At 42.0% G+C, this 25,938-nt stretch overlaps 2 protein-coding genes and 1 pseudogene across 4 annotated transcripts in view; all 3 read right to left on the bottom strand.

The window, feature by feature from the left end:
* Positions 1-4,568, bottom strand: LOC126402923 (tubulin alpha-1A chain-like). Its single transcript, XM_050065276.1, has 4 exons — positions 4,470-4,568; positions 1,861-2,083; positions 1,626-1,774; positions 1-1,539 (listed from the first exon to the last, which is right to left on the bottom strand). The coding sequence occupies exons 1-4, from the start codon at positions 4,470-4,472 to the stop codon at positions 559-561; spliced, it is 1,356 nt and encodes a 451-aa protein (XP_049921233.1). The 5' UTR covers positions 4,473-4,568; the 3' UTR covers positions 1-558.
* Positions 4,569-6,930: 2,362 nt separating this feature from the next.
* Positions 6,931-10,126, bottom strand: LOC126402922 (tubulin alpha-1A chain-like; annotated as a pseudogene).
* Positions 10,127-13,670: 3,544 nt separating this feature from the next.
* Positions 13,671-25,938, bottom strand: part of bin1b (bridging integrator 1b) — a 34,706-nt gene continuing 22,438 nt past the window's right edge. The window contains exons 7-18 of one of the 3 annotated variants that reach the window (XM_050065279.1): positions 25,441-25,526; positions 25,283-25,358; positions 25,136-25,191; positions 24,999-25,043; positions 23,165-23,216; positions 22,570-22,701; positions 20,763-20,843; positions 20,079-20,099; positions 18,346-18,612; positions 18,065-18,118; positions 16,364-16,465; positions 13,671-16,248 (exon numbers count right to left, since the gene is read on the bottom strand). In XM_050065279.1, the coding sequence (XP_049921236.1) occupies positions 16,147-16,248; positions 16,364-16,465; positions 18,065-18,118; positions 18,346-18,612; positions 20,079-20,099; positions 20,763-20,843; positions 22,570-22,701; positions 23,165-23,216; positions 24,999-25,043; positions 25,136-25,191; positions 25,283-25,358; positions 25,441-25,526 (1,074 nt within the window). In that variant the 3' untranslated portion in view covers positions 13,671-16,146. The remainder of the gene's footprint in view (positions 16,249-16,363; positions 16,466-18,064; positions 18,119-18,345; positions 18,613-20,078; positions 20,100-20,762; positions 20,844-22,569; positions 22,702-23,164; positions 23,217-24,998; positions 25,044-25,135; positions 25,192-25,282; positions 25,359-25,440; positions 25,527-25,938) is intronic. The other 2 variants (XM_050065277.1, XM_050065278.1) reach the window with 2 other exon arrangements.

The raw sequence follows: 25,938 nt of genomic DNA, 5'->3' as shown, positions 1-25,938 counted from the left end.
GTTTTGATTTATTTGATATGTAGTATCCTTGTTTTGAAGTGTAACATCAGAACATAATATTGTTGTAATTTTGTCACAACTGGAATACATTTAACAGTTCCACACCATTGTTCCTGCGACCCAAAAATCCAAAGCCCCATTAGTCCAAAAAATGTCCTTCAACAACAAAAACATGTGGTTAGGTTTAGGAAAAAAGAACAGGGTTTGACAGGTTTTGGCTTAAGAATCTTATGGGACGTGAAAGTCTGCGTTTTTTGGACCCATACACCACCCATCCCACCCATCCTACGACTTTTGCCACTTTCGTTCTTGTGCAGTCATGTTTTCCCCGATGCTGCTGAGCGCTGTTAAATTATATATCATGCCAACATTAAAACATGTCTTTTTTCATCAGTATCTGACGCTGCAAGTCACTGCCCAAGCGCTGGATTTTGACGACTTCAGAGTGAGATCGGGTTGGCTTCAATTCATTGGGATACTTTGTGGACTAATGGGGCTTCAGAATTTGGGCCGTCAAAACAAGGGGAAGCCCCCCAGTTAACACCTTGCGTTAAGCTCTTAGTATTCCTCCCCCTCTTCCTCTCCTTCGTCCCCGATGCTGTCGGTGCCCACCTCTTCGTAATCCTTCTCCAGGGCGGCCATGTCCTCTCTGGCCTCTGAGAACTCTCCCTCCTCCATCCCCTCTCCGACGTACCAGTGGACGAAGGCCCTCTTGGCGTACATCAGATCGAACTTGTGGTCGAGTCGCGCCCAGGCCTCGGCGATGGCGGTGGTGTTGCTCAGCATGCACACGGCCCTCTGCACCTTGGCCAGGTCTCCTCCAGGAACCACAGTGGGAGGCTGGTAGTTGATGCCCACCTTGAAGCCTGTGGGACACCAGTCCACAAACTGGATGGTGCGTTTGGTTTTGATGGTGGCGATGGCGGAGTTCACGTCTTTGGGCACCACGTCACCGCGGTACAGCAGGCAGCAGGCCATGTACTTGCCGTGGCGGGGGTCGCATTTCACCATCTGATTGGCTGGTTCAAAGCAGGCGTTGGTGATGTCGGCGACGGACAGCTGCTCATGATAGGCCTTCTCTGCGGAGATCACTGGGGCGTAGGTGGCCAGAGGGAAGTGGATACGAGGGTAGGGCACCAGGTTGGTCTGGAACTCCGTCAGGTCAACATTCAAGGCGCCGTCGAAGCGCAGGGAGGCGGTGATGGAGGAAACGATCTGTCCGATCAGCCTGTTGAGGTTGGTGTAGGTGGGGCGCTCGATGTCCAGGTTCCTGCGGCAGATGTCATAGATGGCCTCATTGTCCACCATGAAGGCGCAGTCGGAGTGCTCCAGGGTGGTGTGGGTGGTCAGGATGGAGTTGTACGGCTCCACCACAGCGGTGGACACCTGGGGGGCGGGGTAAACCGCAAACTCCAGCTTGGACTTTTTGCCGTAGTCGACAGAGAGACGCTCCATCAGCAGGGAGGTGAAGCCAGAGCCGGTTCCTCCTCCGAAGGAATGGAAGATGAGGAAACCCTGGAGCCCCGTGCACTGGTCGGCCTGCAGGAACACAATCACGTGTTCAAAATGGCGTCACGGATCAACAAAGATTCTAAACATAAAATGCGTCGAGGGTCAGAGCTCACCAGTTTGCGGGTTCTGTCCAGGACCAGGTCGATGATCTCCTTGCCGACTGTGTAGTGACCGCGGGCGTAGTTGTTGGCTGCGTCCTCCTTGCCGGTGATCAGCTGCTCGGGGTGGAAGAGCTGGCGGTAGGTTCCTGTGCGGACCTCATCTGAGGAGCAACAAGCACCACAGGTTGAATAAAACTTATGAACTACAGTAATTTCTTCTCTGGATACTAAAATCTGTTTCTCTCACCGATGACTGTCGGCTCCAGATCCACAAACACGGCTCTGGGAACATGTTTGCCGGCTCCGGTCTCACTGAAGAAGGTGTTGAAGGAGTCGTCTCCTCCTCCGATGGTCTTGTCGCTGGGCATCTGCCCGTCCGGCTGGATGCCGTGCTCCAGGCAGTACAGCTCCCAGCATGCATTGCCCATCTGGGCTCCGGCCTGGCCGACATGCATAGAAATACACTCACGCTGCGGAGAGAGAGAGGAGACAAAGAGCAGTTAGTAACTTATCCATCATGTGTGAATAAAATATCCTTTGGAGCTCCTCTGCAGAGCTCAGTGACCCAGATCACACGTCACCATGTGACCTGGTTTTAGTTTTATTAGAAGACACAGCACCAGAGCGTCTGCAGGTATCACACACTTGAATTTAATGCTTTTTAAAAAGGTGAATTTTAACTAAATTTAAGACATTTATTTGTATGTGGTCCCGTGCAGACATAGGCGAGTTAGGTTAATCTACATTTTGGCGACAGGTAAGCACAGATTTAACACAGATTTAAGAGAAATGCTCCCACACTGCCTGAAATGACTCATCAATATCAGTGAGTACACACGTCTGAACTGACGACACCACTAATTCATTAATAAACTTTAAAGTAATTTTACTCCTGAATAAAACAACTGTTTACTCTCAAATCATTTTTATTTTGTCGCTCTAAGAGGTCACAAAACAAGTCACACTGTGGAAACTGATTCCATTTAATAGCATTTGGTGATCTATGGAGATCACTTACACTAAGGGACCGTTCATTATTTATGAGGGGGGAGAGGGAGGTGCAAAAAGGTGGGAGGCATGCCAAATAATGTTATAAGTACTTGAGAGGGACTTAAGGGGCGTTCAAATTTAAATGGGTCTATTTTGTGTTTATTTAACCACAAATTTTTAAAGAAAATATATATATTTGATTATACAAAATAAATTCATAAATAAAATTAAGCTAAAAATCATCTTAAACTTAAAAACAGACCCATTCCATCAAAAAGCACTTTATTCTGCGTTTTATTTCAAAATCGGTATATAAAGTTTATATGTATAAATAAACTTGCCCAGACACGCCCCTGCCGTGACACATAAAGAACAGTCCCTAAAAATTATTCCGACATGCGGGATCATCACTGAACAATCACATTTACGTTAATTTAAAAACTATATTTTGAATATCGCGGCCAAGTTTCCACTGTTACAGCCATTTAAGTTTAGCCACACCAGAATTTTATCTTCAACTTTTAACTTCCGTAGATTAAACGGTAAGTTAAAAAACAAATAAATTTAAGATGGGAGGGTCGGGAAGTATTTTCCTCCATTACTCGAGGAAAAACATTTGGGAAAAAATATGTATAAATGAACTCGCCCAGCCACCCCTCTGCCCTGACACATACAGAACAGTCCCTTACACAACTATTCTGACATGTTTTCTTATTTCTGTGTCTTATTCTTATGTCTTATACCGAAAACGATGTCCAATGTAGCTAATTTCATATATTATCTTTTAAAGTCGACGGTATAATTAATAAGTACAAAATACAATCCTTTAATCCTTTTCTGATAGAAGCACTGGTCCCATTTAACGCGTCCGAGAGTCAGATTTTTATTTTCAGTTTCAGACTCTATTCGACATGCCCCATAAATAGTGAACAGTCCCTAATGATATAACATTTGCAGCTGAATTAAGGGAATAAATCACAATGTGCGTCGCTGCAAAACGTTTAAACTCACTGTAATATTGTATCGTAACATCAGCGTGTACCCAGTGCTTTGTAGTGAACTTATAGCCCGGCATTTAGGCGGGATCCCTCCACAGTCTGTGCCTTCAGGTGACACTTTGTGCAGACTGATGAGTCACATGGCGGCTGACTGCAGCGGGCCCCTCCCTGACTGAGACCCGGCAGCATCAGACCGGTGCATCGACACAATCACCACCCAGCAGAGAGAGAGGAGGAGGAGGAGGAGGAGGAGGAGGAGGAGGAGGAGGAGGAGGGGGCGCACAAAAAAATCCATAGAGGCCGGAAGCGGCTCCCCACCCTCCCCCACGCTGCTGCAGAGGCCTACCTTTGTGTTGCATTCAGGGACAGGGCGTTATCGATGGCGCCTTCGGGGATGTAAAAAACGCCGCTATGGGGTTTCCGCCTCGGCGCGTGCACTCAGAGCAACACGACAATGAGTCACATGGCCACACCGGTTTCTACTTTCTGTTTTAATATGATTTATTAAGCAACTGTAATCAAAGCGGACACATTTAGAGGCAACACCTCGATCACTGCAGCTGAAACTGCGCCAGGAGTTTGGCCTCAATCCACGTCACATAAGAGCGCACGCACGCGGGATTATCACCGTTATCAATCACATTTGCGTTAATTTAAAAGCTACATTTTTAATGTCGCGGCTGCGTTTCCGCTGTTACAACCAGTGAATTTAAAATGTTTAACCACACGAAAAAAAGTTTTTTGTTTTGTTTTAAATAAAAACAGAGGTTAACTTGTGATTTACTTCTAACCAAAGCGACACTCCGCGTCACGCTAGCGTTTTAAAATCCGAGTATGTTTATTTAAATGTATTCGTGTCGTTACTCACCATCTTTCTGACTGTTTTTTGCTCCTTCTCGCCGACGGTGAAGAATCGGTTGCTGAAGGCAGAACTGACGAGCGGAAGCGGCGCCGCTGCTATATATACGCTTCCGAGGGGGCGGGGCCAAAGCGTCAGTTTGAATCTCCTCTCGGCGGGAGCGAACGTTAGGCTGCGTTCAGGTGCGGCTCGAAATATTCCGAGGCCTAAATCTCAGCGGCGTCGCCTGAAGGAAATGTGAATAGTTTATGTTTTATTGGATTCTAAAGAATATGATCTTGATATATTTGATATATGTGGACAGTTATTGAGCCATTAAGCTTTTTAAAGTAGAAAGTTCCTTCTGTGACTTTCAGAGAATTTAGATATGTGGTTGAGGCCGGTCCCACAGGTTTATGCAAGCTGTTAGAAAAAACACGTCTCCATAAATGCACCTAGAATAGAACCAATTGTTTAATAGAAGATTTTTCAATCACAAACAACACAAGACATAAAATACATCACCACAAAATAACAATAATAATAATAATAATAAAAAAATGTCTTAACATACAAGGCACAAAGCTAAATTAACTATATAAATATATTTATAGAAATTAAATAACAGCATACAAAAACAGGACACATCTTAATATCCAGAAAAAAGATAACTTCATTATATAATAATATTTATATCAATTAAATGACAGTGTACAAAATCAACATGGCTTAACATACAGAGCACATCAAATAAGAAAGATAACTTAATTATGTAACAATAAATATATTTATATAAATTAAATAACAGCATACAAAAGAATCAAATAAGAAAGATAACTTAATTCTATAAATATATTTATATTAATGAAATATCAGTGTTAAAAAACATGTCTTGACATACAGGGCACATCAAATAAAAAAGGTAACTTAATTATAAAGATAAAAATATATTTATATAAATCAAATAACATACAAAAAAATATCAAGCAAGAAATATAAGTTAATTCTATAAATATATTTATATAAATTAAATAACAGTGTTTTAAAACACGTCTTAACATACAAAGCACATCAAATAAAAAAGATAACTTAATTATATAACAATAAATATATTCATATAAATTAAATAACAGCGTACGTAAGAAAGATAGCTTAATTCTGTAAATATATTTATATCAATTAAATAACAGTGTTAAAATCTAAAAAACAGTAACTTAATTATAAAAATATAAATATGTTTATATTAATTGAATAACAGTATTAAAAAAGATAAAAGTGTTTGGATTTTTTTTTGCAAACAAACAAAAAACAGGCTAAGTAATCATTCATAAAATCAGAGATAAATAATGTAGAAATTGAAAGAATTATTGCAATAATTATTGCACGGTAAAAATAAATAAATAATGTTATTATTATTATTATTATTATTAGTAGTAGTAGTAGTAGTAATACTGATAATGTAATGTTGTATTAAAATAAAATAATATTACATTACTAACCAAATCTTTTTTCTTTTTCAGCAAAATGTCATAAATCCGAATTTAGTAACCCCAAACCCTTGTTTGTTATATTTGAAAATAAAACCAAGCAATACATAAAAATTATTTTCTCCTCAAAAGAGCTCAAAAGAGCCTTAAAGGCAATAAATTTGCCCACATCCTTAAATGTATATATAATAAAAAATAATTTCCTCGGTGTGTACTGTCCCCTGGCATTCTCATATGTCTTCTGTATTTGATGTTTATATCAAAAAGAACGAGATATATATTTCATTGGAGGTTCTTAGTCCCAATTTGTGCCTCTATATAAACATAATTTTCACATTTGAGACATCTGTATTGTATTGATTGTTGTTCAACTAGAGGAAATCATTCTACATATGTCAGACCTCTATCTAACTTCTGAAAACAGAATCTTCTGAGACTTGACGCAAACACGCAACAACATACGACAAATTAAGACTCGAAAACTTTGTCTAAAAAATTGTCTTTTAAAAACGATTCTAAATAACACCACAGAATCATCAGTTGGTCTGTATAAATATATGTTTATTGTAATTCCACCCTGAAAGGCACTAAAATTCAGTGTTATTTGAGATCTCTTTACTTGAAGTGAGAATGTAGGAGTTGCACCTGAAGGCAGCATGACTCAAATAAGGAAGTACAGGCTTTCATTTAAAGTTGTACATTCATTCATTGTTGAATTAAGTATAGGACTGACATGTTTGTGCCAAAAGCTATGAATAAAGAAGAATAGTAATGCTTTTGTCATCCATAATGTTTGACTTCCACATGAAATAATGAAAAGCTGCAGAGAATATGGACTCTGACGCCGAATCTGAGCTCCTCTAAAGAATCCTGTTTAAATCCTGAGGTATTTGTGTTATGTAAGGCGATGCACATGCTGTGTGGAGGAATTAGGCTTATCAAGGCGGTTTAATGCAGCGTGTGATCCAGGGCTGTGTTGTGTTAGACACTGACAACGAAGAACACCAAGGGAAACACGTCTCAGTTTATTGTTTAAAGAAAAAGACACAAAGGAAGGACAACATCTTGACACTCAATTCCTCGTAATCGCTCTATAGATACATGAACTTTGCAGATCATTCAGGGCCTGGTGAAACGTCTGTTAAACAGGTGACAAATCTTATGTGAACAATAAACATCCTCAACAAAACTCTGTAGTTCTTACTTCCTTCCCCTGGAGGTGAGGAATTTGTAAACAGTAGGGTTTTTCCATACTATTCAATAGATGAGGCACTTGTTTTGTTCTACAGTGGCCATACGAAGGTAAATCAGAGATCTGTTGTTAGAAAGAAGCAGATTCAGAGGAATTTTAGCACCCAGCCATGAATTTGTAGCTAAATGTCACAGTTACTGCGGCAAAGTTGCCAGGAGAAAATTTGGCATTGCACGTTTCTGCAAATCAAGAATACATTACATTCTTAGGGCCTCGACAAACGGTTGTTTTTTACCAAGACATCGCTGTGTTTCCTGCCAAGATGCTGCCACAAAAACGTTGCGTTTTGTATCGGATAGCTGATTGTGACGAGCAAGTCGTAGCTGTGTTTCCAGCACCTTTTAGCCCCCCAAAATGGTTGTTTTTCACCAAGACATCACTGCGTTTCCTGTGGGTATTGTGACATCAAAACCGTTTTTCTTAAGCCAAAATATAATCTGTTCCTAACCATAACTATGTAGGATTTCGTGTCTTAACGTAACCACATCTTAACCAGTGTTTTTGAAATGTTAAGTTTAAACATATCCGCCAAATGATGATGGTGTAAATGTAACGTATCTGTGGTCTGCAGAAATATACAATGCCAACATTTGGGATTTCTATATGTTAGATAACCTTTAAAAGTTCAGAAGATGTACTTTTTCACTAACTGAATGGCATTAGAAAATGATTGTTCAAAGCATACCGACACCTAAAAATAACCTGAACCATTATTGGTTTTGTTTGATAATTTTTAACTTAGTATTCCTCCCCCTCTTCCTCTCCTTCGTCCCCGATGCTGTCGGTGCCCACCTCCTCGTAATCCTTCTCCAGGGCGGCCATGTCCTCTCTGGCCTCTGAGAACTCTCCCTCCTCCATCCCCTCTCCGACGTACCAGTGGACGAAGGCCCTCTTGGCGTACATCAGGTCGAACTTGTGGTCCAGTCGCGCCCAGGCCTCGGCGATGGCGGTGGTGTTGCTCAGCATGCACACGGCTCTCTGCACCTTGGCCAGGTCTCCTCCAGGAACCACAGTGGGAGGCTGGTAGTTGATGCCCACCTTGAAGCCCGTGGGACACCAGTCCACAAACTGGATGGTGCGTTTGGTTTTGATGGTGGCGATAGCGGAGTTCACGTCTTTGGGCACCACGTCGCCACGGAATAACAGACAGCAGGCCATGTACTTGCCATGGCGGGGGTCGCATTTCACCATCTGATTGGCTGGTTCAAAGCAGGCGTTGGTGATCTCAGCTACTGACAGCTGCTCATGATAGGCCTTCTCTGCGGAGATCACTGGGGCGTAGGTGGCCAGAGGGAAGTGGGATACGAGGGTAGGGCACCAGGTTGGTCTGGAACTCCGTCAGGTCAACATTCAAGGCGCCGTCGAATCGCAGGGAGGCGGTGATGGAGGAGACGATCTGTCCAATCAGCCTGTTGAGGTTGGTGTAGGTGGGACGCTCGATGTCCAGGTTCCTGCGGCAGATGTCATAGATGGCCTCATTGTCCACCATGAAGGCACAGTCGGAGTGCTCCAGGGTGGTGTGGGTGGTCAGGATGGAGTTGTATGGCTCCACCACAGCTGTGGACACCTGGGGGGCGGGGTAAACCGCAAACTCCAGCTTGGACTTTTTGCCGTAGTCGACAGAGAGACGCTCCATCAGCAGAGAGGTGAAGCCAGATCCGGTTCCTCCTCCGAAGGAGTGGAAGATGAGGAAACCCTGGAGCCCCGTGCACTGGTCGGCCTGCAGGAACACAAACAGTCTTTAACGGTCAAGAAGTAGAGCGTGGAATGTTAGATAACCTCAATCTTACTCTTAATGGTCACCATGTTGCCTACATATCGGAAGGGGCAGAATCATAAACCAGGCCCTCAGAAAGTGCCAAACAGTGGGATTACAACTACTGAACCTGTCATGTAATGCCATTGGGCCCAAAAAGACTTTTTCCCTGAGACTTAAATCAGTCGATACACTTTTTTGAGCGTCACAACCCCCACTCCACTACCAGGACTTGATCCATTCATTCCAATGACATTTGGAAAGTCTAGAGGAGGTCTAGAGGGGAACTGATACCTCTCCAGCTACTAGTTTCTATGGACTGAGCTACTGCCACCCCGGAAAGAGAAGGTGCAGGACCTAAAAAGGGCTAACTGGAATATGAAGTAACTGCAGGCTAACTCACCAGTTTCCGAATCCTGTCAAGAACCAAGTCGATGAGCTCCTTGCCGATGGTGTAGTGACCGCGGGCATAGTTGTTTGCTGCATCTTCCTTTCCGGTGATCAGCTGCTCGGGATGGAAGAGCTGGCGATAGGTTCCTGTGCGGACCTCATCTGAAATCAGAATATAGTAAGAATGTAAGTCAAAGTTCCTAGAACAACCTACCGTCCAAGTTTGCTTCAGGAAATAACAACCTCACCGATGACTGTCGGCTCCAGGTCCACGAAGACGGCCCTGGGAACATGTTTGCCAGCTCCAGTCTCACTGAAGAAGGTGTTGAAGGAGTCGTCTCCTCCTCCGATGGTCTTGTCGCTGGGCATCTGACCATCCGGCTGGATGCCGTGCTCCAGGCAGTACAGCTCCCAGCACGCATTGCCCATTTGGACGCCGGGTACAGCTCCCAGCACGCATTGCCCATTTGGACGCCGGCTTGGCCGACATGGATTGAAAGGCATTCACGCTGCAGGAGCACAACAAAGAGAGGTCAAGGTAGGAAGGTCTTGAATTGCCAGGATAAAATCTGCTGTTGCAGAATGAGCTGCAACACGTCTTTTATTTACTCAGGCAGGACAGAAGAAAGAGTTTGAAAGGTGTGAGGCTGCAGACGCTTACCATGATCGTAAATTCCTGCTGCTGACGTTGAGGATCTGCAGGGAAAATCTGCCATCTGTTAATGTTAAGACTTCTCTGGTACTTATAGCTCCTCCAGACTCTATGGTAACAAGCTTTGTTGTCCATAAATGGCGGGGTTGACTGGGCTGAGTCAATAATTCATCTGTGGAGCACATTATGCAAACATGCTCCGCCACACATCAATAACCCTTCGTCCTGCACCGAGATAATGGATAACCCTGACCCCCACATATGTCAGGCACGTAGAGCTCATTTTGGTCACAGAGCAAACAGTGCATTGTTTCAGTATTTGTGGAGAACTCAGATGAAATAACTCAAGGCTGTGTGGGGGCGACTCCATGGAGATTCAGGACGAGCCTAAATCCCTCTCATAGCTGATGAGCCTGCGTGGCCATTTGGAGAAGTCACAAGTCCGATTCAGAAACAAGAATCATTTTGTTTTTGCGTAATCTTTCAGATAACAGTCACATCTCTGCACGTCAACACAAACTATTATGAAAACTCCTCACTCCAACTTACACTTGTCTTCCTGCAACAAGTCACCTCTTGTTTCGAATGAGATGTTTCATTAGTGAGACTAGGATGCAAAACTACGGTGGCCCTGAGAGGCAAAACACAACAACATTTCCACAAACCACAAATGTTGGGCCACCGTACAATTCGGACCTTAACAAGCAAAACTTACGGAAAAAGTTATTGTTTACCTGCAGGGATAGTTTTTTTTTAACCAGGATAAAAGAATGAAGTGATGACATTTTATATCCAAAAGGTCAAAGGTCAGCTTGACTGTGACATCATCATGTTTTAACAAAACATCCTTTCGTTTTATAGTTACAGTTTACTAATAAAACTCTCCACAGTATGAACAGTGGTTACATGAGCCTCAAAAGAGGGGGGACCAAACATGGGGACGCTAAGGAACGCTTCTGTTGGTACCATCCACAACTTTACACTGTGGAGGCGCCAAAAAAAAAAGTGTACCGAACTGAACTGAACTGAACCGTCCTGCTCGGTGGAAATAGGGCTAAAGTGATAATGGAAATACCAGTCTTTTAAAACTGGTCCAGTATTCAGAGAATCCGCTACAGGAAACAGGCTGCAACGTAACCACTCGAGACATGTTAGCCCCGCCAATGTACGTCCACTAAAAGTTCTTGTTTTTGCTACTGACGGGCTCAGATTATTATTATGACACCTCATTTCGTAGATCCGTAAATATACGGATAATGTGTCTAGTGTTCAACGCAATGAAGTGCATTTCTCTCCAGATCCAGTAGTTTGGAATATGAGCTTGGAACATTACTGGGACAAAACCACGACCAATATTGCACAGCAACAAATACATGAATATGTTGGCCTGCCAGGTGCGTGACATGTTTTGTGAAATAGAAATCAAAAAGACGTATGAACGGCTGAATGAATCATAATATGTAACCATATTTTAGCAGAATAACATTACTCAGATTCACAATTTGTTAAAACGAGATAAACAAGTTCTTCTTAATCAGACAGACTCACGTGACGATCAACAGGCAACTGAACTGAAGGAAATAGCCTGTTAGCTAAGCTAGCACACTGTCATACAGTCTCTCTAAATTACACTGCAAAAGTTACATTTTTTTAACGTACTCAAGGCAAATTCTGGACCGCAATATTACAGAGGGGAAGAGTTTCGTAGGCACATCGGATATCACTGAGATTCCCATTGGAATGAATGGACTTTCGGATGCCTCATCACATACGCAAGTGTAAACGAGGTGTGAGTGTCTGACAACATTAGAGAAAGGACCTAGACAAATTAAACCTTTCACTTGTTCCCGTCTGTTCTGAACTTCCCTTTTAACAACTTAGCCTACCCTTAAAACTTGCTTGAGTTGTGTTAGCTACCACAGGGAACACCTCAGTCTCACAATACTTGTAATTGTTTCTTTTCAAGTTTTTAAAGTCTGTGCAAAACTGAATGGAAGTCATTTGCAGAACGAAGTGCATTTTTCTAAATCACAGCAGCCTGGGTAGCAAAACAGTTCTGTCAAGTCTATGTGATTTGTAGTAACGGGCCTTATTAGTATGAAGCATCTCTATGAACTTCAATAGATACACGACTGAGTGAAATATGATCTCTCAGATTCTGCAGGCCAGCTCCCTCACTGCTGTTTGATCTATTGTTGGAGTAGGGGAAGCCTCCCACCGCCTCCCCCCTCGCTGCCCGCTCCATGAGGCCCGGCCGGGCTGCTCTGTTGTGTTTTCCACATGATTGGATGTCCTGTTGTTATAGAAACATCGAAGGTCACGCTGCTGTTGCTGGTTTGAGGCTGGAAATGTCAGCAGTAATGCAGATCAGCACAATAGCCATGGCCTGATTTGCAGTTTGTCAGCATGGCTTGATAACTGATACGAAAATAACATAAACTTCAGCAAAGATTATGTAATATGAAGGCCACTAAAACTGGGTTACATAAAACACTTGACCTTCGTAAAGCTGGGAGCCTCTTAAAGTTTGCTGTTGCAGATTTCTCAGAGTATTTATTAGAAATGTTCTGTACTTCCCTCAAATTAAAGAGGCTGCGTTTGCTGACTTCAAACTGCAGAACTTTTCCTGGAGATACAACAGACATGCAGAGGTGAGAAACTGAGTCCAACACGCCACCTGGTGTTGTACAAGGGACCAACAGCAGGGTTTGAAAGGATGAGGACAGATAATGTTGGTATTGGAAGTTTCTGCAAACCACAAATATGCTGCAATTGCATGTTTCATACGAGTCGTAAACAGTTCTGAAGTGGTGTAATATGAGCTGATTTTATCACAGGGAGGAGGAGGGGGTGATGTAATGTCACCTTGACGAGACGCCTGCCAAGCTACAGACCACTGTTTAAGACTATTGGGATTCACCAAGACATCACTGCGTTTCCTGCCGAGAGGGTGCCATGGAAAATGGTTGTTTTATACCGAGACATTGCTTCGTTTCATGTCAGGATAATGCCTTGAAAAACTGTTGCTTTTTAACCAAGACATCGCTGCAGTTCCTGCAGAAATAGTGTCAGGAAGAATGTTTTTTTCTTCAATGAGACATCACTACATTTCCTGCCAGGATAGTGGCATGAAAAACGATTGTTTTTACAGAGACATCGCTGCATTTCTTGTTGGGATAGTGCCACAAAAAGCAGGTATGTTTTACCAAGATATCCCTGCGTTTCCTGCAGAAATAGTGGCATGAAAAACTTGTTTTTTACAGAGACATCGGTGCAGTTCTTGTTGGGATACTGCCACAAAAAATATTTTTTATTTTTACTGAGACATCGCTGTGTTTCCTGCCAGGATAGTGTCACAAAAAGCAGTTGTTTTTTACAAAGACATTGCTGCATTTCAAGCGGGGACTGTGCCCCCAAACGGTGAATTTTGATCCAAATCATAACTGTAGCCAAGTGGGTTTGGTACCTAAACTTAACCATATTACCAACAGTGTTTTTATTAATGTACAAATATATACAAGTAACGTATCTGTGATTTGCAGAAACATACGTACTTAATTATCAGTATGGATATGAAACTGTTTCACCCATAAAACTCTCTTAAAGTGAACATGAAAAAAATCTGTAAGATCACTCTTTCCCAGCAGATTCAGGGTAAAGTAAAAAGGTAACACTAAATACACCGACACGGCACATGTTTCATTCATCTTTAATGACACTGTCTTGATCCAACAGACGGTACAGTAGTTACCACTTGGACTGACTCCTTATTCATTAATACCACACATTGTAAAAATACAGTTTGCATGGGTTTAACTTTGGTTTACGCAGGTTAGAAAGGTTAAAATATTTTAGCCTCAGTCTCATTTAGCTTCTTGTGTCACAGTTTTGGACTCCACAGGCTCAGAGTGTGCAGCCTTCACTTGATTTGCCTTTGTCCTATCCAAGAGAGCACCGAGAGCCGGAGTCAAATTCATATGAAAATGTCTAAAAAGAGTTAAACAGCATACATCTCCTGTCTCAAAGGATGACATCTAAACTAGTGGTAAATAGTCATAAATAGTGGTAACTAAAGAAAAAAAAATCTGCAGCGAGTTTGATAAGGTTTTGCATTTCATCCACTGATGAAAAGATGGTTCAAAAATCAAAATAAAAGCGTATTTGCATTAGAAAATGTAAGCCACACATCAAGTCATGTCCTCAAAATGTCCAGAAAAGAAAATGAAAAACTACTGTTCCCTTTGATAATCCTACAAGTCCAAGAAACTGTAATAGATTTTGATAACTCGAGGCAAAGCCTGTTTGTATCTGTGGTGTTCTCCAGGGCTCTATTCTAGGACACCTGCGTTTTTCAATCAGCCACATTTTATGGAACAATACCACCTGGTGTCACAGTGTTTGTTGTGTTACAACGTAAATGACAATACAATAAAATGCTTCATGCAAGGAACTGTGAGAAGTTCTTAAAAACTGTTGACAATACACAACATAAAACATTCTGACATACGTACAATACGTCCATGACTTATTTCTCCTTTTTTAAAATCACCAACACATTTTTTATGTGTTCTGTTTCAGTTCAGGTTGTAAATAATTCAGGAATAAGAAGTAAAACCAAAATTGATTAACGTGTCCTCAAACAACTGTTCGTATGATCTCTTACGAAAATGCACGTACAACAGTTCGTATAATATCTCAAGAATTAGTGTCCCACAAATTAGCACCCCTACCAGTGAGGTTAGGTTTAGGAAAAGAATCATGGCTAGGTAAAGTTATGTAGGTTAACGTACAGTTATATTGGTTAGGTTTAAGACAGTTAAGGTCTGAAGATTAGGTTTTGGAAAAGAAACATGGTTGGGCGCCATCATGTTAGATACATACCATTAAGTTATGTAAGTTTAGAAAAGTAAAGTTAAGCAGATTAAGTTTAAATAAGCGAAGCTACGTCGGTTAGGTTTTGAAAAAGCATCATGGTTAGGTGTCGTCACATTGTGTACTTGACGTTATGTAGTTGTGTTTTAGGAAAGTAAATTCACATAGTTTAAGTTTTGGAAAAAACATCGGTTGTCATAACGTTACATACTTAAAATAAAGTTATGTAGTTGTGGTTTAGGAAAGTAAAATTACGTAGTTTAGGTTTTGGAAAAGAATCACGGTTAGGCATTGTCAGATTGTGTACTTAACGTAAAGTTATGTAGTTTATATTTAGTAAAGTAAAGTAACGTAGTTTCGGGTTGGAAAGTAAAGTTACAGAGTTTAGGTTTTGGAAAAGAAACATTGGGTGTCATAACATTGTGTACTTAAAAAAGTTACGTAGCTGTGGTTTAGGAAAGTTAATTTACGTAATTTAGGCTTAGGAAAGTAAAATTACGTAGGCTAGGTGTTGGAAAAGAATCACAGTTAGGCATCGTCACATTAGGTACTTAACGTAAAGTTATGAAGTCTAGGTTTAGGAAAGTAAAGTTAGATAGCTTAGGTTTAGGAAAGTAAGGTTATGTAGGTTACGTTTTGGAAAGAATCATGGTTAGGCGTCATCATGTGTACTAATGTAAAGTTACGTAGTTCAGGTTTTGGAAAAAAATCATGGTTAAGCGTCATCAGGTTGTGTACTTAACGTAAAGGTAGGTAGTTTATGTTTAGGAACGTAAAGTTACGTAGGTAAGGTTTTGGAAAAAAGTTATGGTTGGGGGTCGTCTCGTTGGGTACTCAACGTAAGTTGTGGTTTAGTAAAGTGGGTTAGCTCTTTCTTTATTGCTGTTAGCTCATTGGTCACATGATCTCAGCTTTGAAAATTACGTGGGTTATATACGAACTGTGGTGCACTCCTTTTCGTTGGCATACGTACGAACTGTTCATGAGAACAGCCTGAATTAATACATGTAATATTTACGTGTAAGATTTGACGAAAACATTTTTGGAATTTTTTTTTATTTTTCAAATGTAAAGTTCTGTTTGCTTTGTGTGAACGTGTTCATGAGCTCACTGAGGAGTTTTACTGCCTGACACAAATCATTTTAGCCACTGCTTTGTGTTTCAGTGCATGTTTCTAATCATGTTCCGATACAGTTTGGTGTGTGAGAAGACATTCAGTGACCATGTCTTTACCAGTTAGATCTATATTGAGGAGTTTGGGGCACAGACGGGGGGCGAATCTCTTTGTGGCATTAACCTCAAACCTTCTGAGTAAAGTTCTCAGGGAAAACGCCTTTGGCTGAAATATTTTTGTTCTCCACCCAGTGAGACTCCTGCACACCCAAGAGCCAGCCATCGTCCTGCAGAGAGACAGCATGCAAGCAGAGTAAATAAGTAAATGAGGATTTAAATTAGAATATAACTTATATTAAATCCATGTGTCAGTCATAGTGAATGGAAGTGTGTGTCAGTGACCTGCTCGTCTGGGTTGTCAAAGGCCAAAACCAGCACAGAGTCTCCGGTCTTCAGTTCCAGCTCATCACCGTCAGTGGCAGCGTAATCGTGTATCGCTTTTACCTGAAGGAGAAATACAGCAACAATAAAAGTTTAATAAAGTGCATGTCATTGACGGACTGTTGGTCATTTATGAGAGGAAAGGGGGCGGTGCAAAATAGGGGAGGCTTGTCAAATAGTTTGCCAAGCACTGAGGAGGGACATTCAACTTTAAACTTTACGTTACGTACACACTGAGACGACCCCCAACCACGTCTCTTTTCCAAAACCTACACAACTGTACTTTCTTAAATCTAACCTACGTAACTTTACATTAAGTACACAACATGACGATGCCCAACCATGTTTCTTTTCCAAAACCATAGTAACTGTACTTTCTTAAATGTAACCTGAGCAAATTTAGGTTAGATACGTAACGTGATGACCCCATACCATGATTCTTTTCCCAAACCTAACCTACGTGACTTTACGTCAAGCACATAACGTACCTACGTACCTTTACTTATCTAAACCTAACCTACATAACCTTGCTTTCCTAAACCACAACTCCATAACTTTACGTTAAGTACACAACATGACGATGCCTAACCACGTTTCTTTTCCAAAACCTAAATTATATAACTTTACCTATCTAAACCTAACCTACGTGACTTGACGTTAAGTACGTAACGTTATGGGGCGCAACCATGTTTCTTTTCCAAAACGTACGTAACTTTACTTTCCAAAACCTAACCTACGTGACTTTACGTCAAGTACATAACGAAACCTACGTAAATTTATTTTTCTAAACCGAACCTATGTTACTTTACATTAAATACATTACTTTACATTAAGTATGTAATGTGATGACATCCAACCATGTTTCTTTTCCAAAACCTAAATTATATAACTTTACCTATCTAAATCTAATCTACGTGACTTTACGTCAAGCACATAACGAGACCTAGGTAACTTTACTTATCTAAACCTAACCTACATAACCTTGCTTTCCTAAACCACAACTCCATAACTTTACATTAAGTACACAACATGATGATGCCTAACCATGTTTCTTTTCCAAAACCTAAATTACATAACTTTACCCATCTAAACCTAACCTACGTAACTTGGCGTTAAGTACGTAACGTTATGAGGCCCAAGCATGTTTCTTTTCCAAAACCTACGTAACTTTACTTTCCTGAATCTAACCTATGTAATTATGTTAAGTATGTAACGTGACAATGCCAAACCATGATTCTATTTTAGGGTGCTTTCAAACTAACTGCACCAGAGTTCATTTGTAGCTGTCCTGAGACCACCTCTTCAAGAAGGTCTTGGTCCGGTTGTTTTGGTGAGCGCCTGAGTGTGATTGCTGTGTTCACACCTGCTCAAATGAACCGCACTGAGGGGGCAACCAACCTGAGTTCGATTGATCCAAACCAAACAGGGTAGGTGTGAAAGCAGCCTTAAATGACCTCTAAACCCGCAAACCCACTGGTGGATTTGAAGCTAAGGATGCATGACAGACAACCTGAAACATAATGCCTAAATATAAGGGTCATACATTTTCCCAATCACTCAGGGAGGCTAATGGAAAAATATTTGAGGCTCTGTGGTCAAGATAAAAAGACCCTTATTAAAAACCAGTGTATTTTAATCACAAGTTCATGGAGGATGAGTGACCTTGTAGATGAATCCTGGGGGGAGTTCGCCATCTGAGCCATTGGTCACCGCACTCTGTAGCATAGAATAAACAGAAAAGGTTTGCATGTATTATTAAAAAGACAAGACATGGTTATTGTCTAGAGTCTGAAGCATTACAAAGAAAAGAAAAGAAAAAGATACAAGAGGAAGGTTTGTGACGTTCACTAGAATTTGAGGGATCCTTGACTTCCAGGCTTTAACCTGCGACCCTTTCAAAACCCTGCTGAGGTTGCACCACCTCCCTATCCACCCAACTCTACCTGATCCTCTCCATCATCGCCCCAGCCACCCTGCTCCACTTGGGCGCTATTGTCGTCCCAGTTGGGCTGTGTGTACGACTGAGTGGCATAGACTTCACCACCTCCACCTCCATCGCTCCAGCTCTCCTGAGCTGTTTCTGCATCGTCCCAACCAGGCTGGGTGTAGCTCTGGGTGTTGCTGTCATCGTAATCCCAGCCACCTTGGGCCTCCTCTGGGTATTGGTCGTCATCATGCTGCGGCTCCTGCTGTGCGGCGGTCTGTTCTCGCTACAGGTTGTGGAGTGTTGTGGAGCGGGGTTTGGAAGCAAGAGGAAGGGCAGGTGGAAGGATGAGGGAGGTGGAGGCCAGAGGAGCAATTGGGTTGAAAGAGCAACAACCCGGGGTGGTGCAGGGTATCACGAAGGAAAGGAGGGAGGTTTTGGTGAAAAAAGATGTAGTTGGAGAGTTATCTTCCTCTGCTTTGCCTTAAACCCAATCTCCAGAAAGATGCTGGTGTTGTACGTTTCTGCAAACCGCCGATATGTTACATGTTGACAACTTTGCATTTCAACAACACTGTGGTTAACATGGGGCGAGGTTCAACCTCCGGAGACCCTGTGTCCTCATATGTGGACGTCACATTTTGGGTTTACTTGACCTTATACTTCATCCGACTGAACTCAGTAGTCCTTGTTCGTGGACACTTTTGTGCCATCTAGTGGCAGTGAGCGCACACTACACTAATCCATGTAAAAACAAGATGGCAGCCATCTCTGCCGAGTCAGTCTGCAGCCGATCCCGACACAAAAGTGGACAAGGTCCAAAACCTGATCACAGTTTATGGTTGGAACTTGTTTATTTGTGATAAATAATGTTTGTAGTTTGATATGGCAACAAAGTTGACCAATTTTAGCAACAGGAAAAAGCTAACATACTGTTAATTAGAAAGTACTTGTTTGAGGACATCTCGATTGAGGCAAAGTACCCTGGGTGTGTTGGTTGTTGACGTTCTGGGACACTGTGTCACATCCTGCCTGCATGAATTGTCTTCTTTCAAGATATGCTTCTGTTTTCACAGGAAGTTTAACGTTTACATACAGTCTCTTTCAAAATAAAAGCCCTACGTCAGTACAACACTGCAGTTGAGTTTGTCTTTTCCTTCAACAACAAACACGTGGTTACGTTTAGGAAAAAAGAACAGGGTTTGGCTTTACAATCTTATGGGACATGAACACCGCTCTCTCTGGTGAAAGTGGTGGTTTGTTGGACCCATCCACCACCCCTTCGACCCGACCCACTGGGACTTTCGCCACCTTAATTTTCGTCTTTGTCTCACCGCGTTTCCCCCCAAAGACAACCAGCATTAAAGGACGCCTTTTTTCGTTGGTTTCTGACGCGGCAAGTCGCTGCCCAAGCGCCGGATTTCGATGACTTCGGAGTGAGACCAAGCTCTTTGAGGACGTTGGGACTTTATCATCATTGACAATATTTAGGTTATACACTTATCAGGTCCTACTGATCCCAAACAGCTAGGAGAAATTAAAAATGCACATGAAACAAAAGTTTGGGTCTCAGGAGGTGAAGCACCGGTGATAACACAGCGAAGGGTCGCTCCAAAAAAACGTTTGGTGGCTATGAAACGTGCGAATGTAACATAGTCTTGGTTTGCAGTAACCTACAATGTGAACATTTTCCTCTGGCGACTTATTAAAAGAGCATGTTTCTCCGTAAAGACCACAGGAACCCATGCTTACCCATGACTCCCATGATGGCGCCTTCCACGGGGCAGTAAGAGACAAAACAACCAGTGAGCTCAAAGTGTGCGAGACGCCTTCGTCAAAGTCTTTACTCACTCAGAAAACATGAACATAGCACAAGTGCATCCAAAAGCTGCAAGAATATTTTTTGCAGCTTTTGCCTGAGATACAATTAAATTATTATCAAAACTACATTAAAGGCACTGAACAGCTGCACACTGCCTGGTTGAAAGTCTCCTTTTGAATATGCATTTGATCAGCTAGTAAGCATCAAACAAAACATTTACATGCAAAGTGAGGCTGAATTGACAAGCGGGCACAAAGTCATGCAGACACACACACACTCAGTAAAATATCTCCTCAGCCCCGAACGACAGAAACTGTGTTTACATGCAGTCTGAAAGGAAAGAAAGGAATAACAGTGAACATTCAGGTGTCAAAGAGTCCAGAGTTACAGACCATTTACAACCAAGAATGGTTAAATTTAGAAACAGTGTCGCTGTCAATTTCACTGCACTTTCTGGGGTCTCAAAACTCTCAAATTAAAGCCTGAAACACTGAGCATAAAGTCTTCAGTGGTAGCTTTGAAACACGTTGTTAACCCAGGATTTTCAAACTGCATGTAAACAGTCTTCAACCCTTCAGCTCGGCCCACCTCGGACCCTAACCAAGCACACCCACCTTGGAGGCTGGAAATGTGACGGGCTGTAAAACCTCCACATCCCAGTCCAGCAGGTTCACCCCTGACCAGGGCTCACACTGCTTCACACACACATACGTACACACACTGAGGTTAGGAGGGTTCACAATCTGGGGAAATGTGAAACTTTGAGGGCAGTTAAAATCCAATAAAGCAGCCAGACGCCAGAAAAACTGTTGGCATTGTTCATTTCTGCAAACCACCAATATGTTAAATTTGTATGTTTCATACGTATCAATCAACGTTTCTGAAGTTGACATAGTATATGAACTGACTTTGTCATCTGGTAGCTGTTTTTCCTGCGGCTTTTTAGCCCTGAAACATCAGTGTTTGTGTCAAAAGGGTCACTGTTTTTCCAGCAGCCCTCAAATGTGGGTCATTTTAGGGACCTGTTGCTGTTTTCCCGTGCCATCAAGGCCACATACATGAGCACTTTTTAGGAACCCGTGGCTGTTTCTCCAGCGTTTCTTTAGGCACCAAACATGGGTGTTTTTAGTGACCTGTTGCTGTTTTTCCTGTGGCTTTGTCGCCCTCCAACGTTGGTGTTTTTAGCAACTTGTAGTTGTTTTTCCTGCAGCTTTTTAAGAACAAAATATTGGTGTTTTATTTATGAACTGTCACTGTTTTTCCTGCACCTTCTTAGTCCTCAAACGTTGGTGTTTTTAGGGACCTGTTGCTGTTTTTCCTGCATTTTTTTAGGCCCCAAACATGGGTGTGTTTTTTAGGAACTTTCACTGTTGTTCCAGCGGATTTGTAGCCCTCAAATGTGGGTGATTTTCTAAAAAAACAGTCACTGTTTCTCGAAGCAGCTTTTTAGGCATAAAACGTGGGTGTTTTGCAGTGACCTGTAGTTGTTTTTCCTGCAGTTTTTTTGGGTACAAAATATTCCAGCAGCTTTTTAGCCCCTACCTGTCACTGTTTTTCCTGGGGTATTTTAGCCCTCAAATGTGGGTGTTTTTAGGGATCTGTTGCTGTTTTTACAGTGCCTTGTTAGGCGCCAAACACTTGGGTTTTTCAGAGACCCGTGACCATGCATCCTGCGGCTTTTTAGCCCTCAACCAAAGCTCTTTGGAGCTAGCCGTGGTTTTGTTTTTCCTCCCAAATGTTAGTATTTCTAAGGGACCCATCGCTGCAGCTTTTTAGGCCCCAAACCCAAGTGTTTTTAGGAAATCTGCGCTGATTTTCCTGCAGCTTCTAAGGTGCCACATATGGGTATTTTGGAGTAACCTGTTGCTGTTTTTCCAGTGGGGATAGTGGCACGAAAGCAATTAAGCCAAACCGCGACCAGGTGCTTTTTTGTGCTCAAATTTACCCATGTGCTGCTGAGAGATAAAGTTTCAACATAGAGTTTCAACGTATCCGTAATAACGTGCAAATGTAACATATCCTTGGTTTGCAGATATGTACAATGCCAACATTTTTTTAGATATCAGCTGATGCTGTTTGGTTTTTTTTGTTCAATTAAAGTCGTAACTTCTATAAACACTCAACTGTATTAAAATATGTCTAATGGATAAGCTCTATTATCACAGATGACAGTAACAGTAAATATACAAGTACAGTGATTTGGGATAACAGTGGAGTTCCTCAAGGCTCCATTCTTTGGCCTCTGTTGTTTAAGATCCACACGCTCCTACTCGCTCAGATTATAGAAAACATTTAAATATCTTATCATAATTATATCAAATCACACAAATAATGACCAAACAGAAGTTCTTGTATTATTGTTCCTCTACGGACAATTTCAGGATCTTAACCAGGATGTAGAGGTAGAGTAATCAGTCTGACCTGCTGTGTCGTTGAGTCTGTGCTAGCGCCGGCCACCGAGGCCTCGCCCTCCGTCGGGCTAACACACTGCTGTCTCAGGTCTGGAGACGGCGTCATTCGGGGTGGAGGCCGGCTGGGAGGAGGACCGGACCTCTGCACCACCAGGAGGGTTTAAGCAAAACCACACAACAAACATGCACACATGCAAAAGCAGGGAGGGAGACAAAGACACATTAGTACACACAAAGTGATGGTTTGAGTTTTCATCGTTGGATGCTGCAACCACAAAACAGATGCTGTGAGACATCAGACGAGGAGTTCCTTTGAAGCATACCGAGGCCTTCCTTCCTGATTTATTTGGGTCCTTTTGCTGCTTTGTGCAACGAAGCTGAAGCTCTTTGTATCTTTATATATTTGTACTCATGATGTTTTAGTTGTGTAACTGAGAGTAAATGTGCTGTTTGGTCAATCAATCAATCAATTTTATTTATAAAGCCCAATATCACAAATCACAATTTGCCTCACAGGGCTTTACAGCATACGACATCCCTCTGTCCTTATGACCCTCACAGCTGATCAGGAAAAACTCCCCAAAAAAACCCCTTTAACGGGTGACTGTTGTTACCTTTGGTGGTGAGCTGGCTGATTCGCTGTGGTTGGCTTCCTCGCTGAGAGAAAGAGAAAGAAAAAGACAAGAGGTAGGAGAGAGGAAAAAGGGTGGATGTGAGCGTGAAACAAGGACAATGCAAGAGAAAGAAAAAACAGACGTGAAGAAGAGAAAAAAGCAGCAGAGGAGAGTCAAAGAGGTTTTAGTATCTCACAGTCATCACACATGCAGTTCTCAGCTCCGTCCACACGAGGGCGACACAGCTTCAAACAAACATCTACTGTATCTCAACAGGTTGACCTGCAGAGCAACATGGCAGGCAGCACATATCCAGAGCAAAACATGCACAACAACATCTACATGACGTTATAAACAAAACACAAGAGTTTTAGAAGCAAAACAGGTTACAGGTTTGAATCCCCAGATCTGTGGAGCTGCAGATACAGAAATCATATGCTCTGCCTTTTCTCAACACCTGAAGCTGCTCAGGAGCAGGAAGATTTAGAGTCCCACAAGTTCGATCGAACAGGTTGATGAAGTCTTTTGTCCCTCAGTCTGTAAACCTATTAAATCAGTAGTATGGCCTCTAACTAGCCTCAGTGTACCTGGGTCAAACACTGAATGCAACAAATTCTTCCTGGGGTCCACACAAAACGCAAAAAGAAGACAAAATATTAAATTATGACACTGTAGACAATTTGAACGCCTTTGAACACCAAATTCTAATCAGTTTATAGTTGAGTTCAAGTGGATGTTTGTGCCAAATTTGACAAATTTCCTCAAGGTGTTCTTGAGATATTGCCTTCACATGAATGAGATAGAAAACATCAGAGCGATGTTGACCTTTGACCACCAAATTGTAATCAGTTCATCCTTGACTCAAAGTGGATGTTTGTGCCAAATTTGAAGACACTCCTTCAAGGTGTTCTTGAGATATTGTGTTTAGGGGAGACTGAGTTGAATGCAAGGTCACAGTGATCTTGACCTGTGAACACCAAACTTTAATCAGTTCATCACATGAACGTATAAACCAAATACCAAAAATTCACTCAATGCTTTCTTGAGATATTACCTTTATGAGAATGAGACAAATGCAAGGTCACAGTGAACTTGACCATTGAACACCAAACTGGAATCAGTTTATCCTTGACTCAAAGTGGACGTTTGTGCCAAATTTGAAGAATCTTGTTCAAAGATTTCTCATGATATTGTGTTCATGAGAATAAGACGAATGCAAGGTCCCCATGATCTTGACCTTTGAACGCCAAAATCGAATCAGTTCATTGTTAAGTCCAAGTGGAAGTTTGTGCCAAATTTGAAGAAATTAATTTAAATGATTTTTGAGGATGTTCACAAGAATGAGATGGTTGCAAGGTCACAGTGATCTTGACCTTTGAACACCAAAATTGAGTCAACATGAATGTTTGGCCCAATTTGACGAATTCTTTCAAAGCGTTCTTGAGATATCACGTTCACAAGAATGGGACGAGCGTATGGACAACCTGAGAACAAAATGCCTCCAGTTATAAAAGCAACCAAATGGATGAATAGCTCTTACAATAATATTGTGACATTTCTGTCATAAAACTATGATTTTATTCTTGAACCACGACTTTATTTCTGCTTCTTTCTTCGTGTAGCATTACCACTCATAACAACTTTATTATTCCTCGCAGTGGTCCAGAAACACAAACAAATCTGAGGTTGTAAAAACGTATTTTGTGCTAGCTTCAGATTTAAATGATTAGTGTTCCATTCCTTTGTAGCCAAAAGCAAACACTTATCGTTCAGATAAAAACGGAGCAAAGCATCACATGCTCGTCTTGTGTGCGGCAGGTTTTACCTCTTGGCACCATCTTCTGTCTTTGCTGCTGCAGTACCACCTTTTCTGCAGTAGGGGGCGGTGTAAGGGACATTACTCTCATTTCATGTCATTAAACCTTTTTAAATCTAAAGCGTTTGACTGAAAACTTGACTTACTTCAGCTCCCGCTGCTCTTCCAGTTTGGTCATGATGTCGTTCAGGTTTTGGCTGAGCTAAGGAGACGCACGCAGGAGAGACAGACGATCAATACATCAACCGATCGTTGGTTTAATCCATCGCAGTTTGAGTGACAGTTTGACTCACCTTGCTCATTTCCCCATGGAACTTCTCCTGATGACGTGCCATGCTCTGGAATGTGTTAACATAGACGCCAACACGACTGCGCACACACACACATGATTAAACATTTAGACTGTACCATCATTAATGATTTTATAGAAGAAGAATAAAACAGGTCTCACTTGTCCCACAGTGTTGGAAGCTCGTCTTGTAGCTCCACGTTCAGCTCCTCAAAAATCTTCTGAGCTCGGCCCAGCTCCTCCTCCGCCTACGCACACACACAATAAGAATACATCTGAGCTCTGTGTGTGTGTGTGTGTGTGTGTGAGTGATACAAACTGTTTAAGAAGACAGTTTTTTGTGAGCACACCTTCATGCACATACAACACATACAGGGTTTCATAACTACGCACAAGTCTGAACAATGATGGAAAGTAAATAACAGATGTTTCTGCAACACAAAAACAACGTAAACAATAGTTTGGATCGGGGATCAAATTATCGTGAGGCTCTCTACACATGCTCATCATGACAGTAACACTGTTTTGGTTTTGGGGAGCCCGGCAGTCACTGTGTCAGATCAGGTGACTGTGGAGTCATAAAATGTTGCTGTGAGTTGGCCGACAGACATGAAACACAAACCTGACAGACACTGTAAAGATGAGCAACTGGGGAGACAA

Source organism: Epinephelus moara, chromosome 16, assembly GCF_006386435.1.
Source record: "Epinephelus moara isolate mb chromosome 16, YSFRI_EMoa_1.0, whole genome shotgun sequence".
In the NCBI taxonomy this organism is placed as follows: Eukaryota; Metazoa; Chordata; class Actinopteri; order Perciformes; family Serranidae; genus Epinephelus; species Epinephelus moara.
The sequence above is the reverse complement of the archived record's forward strand: the minus strand, read 5'-3'. Positions and strand labels throughout refer to the sequence as shown.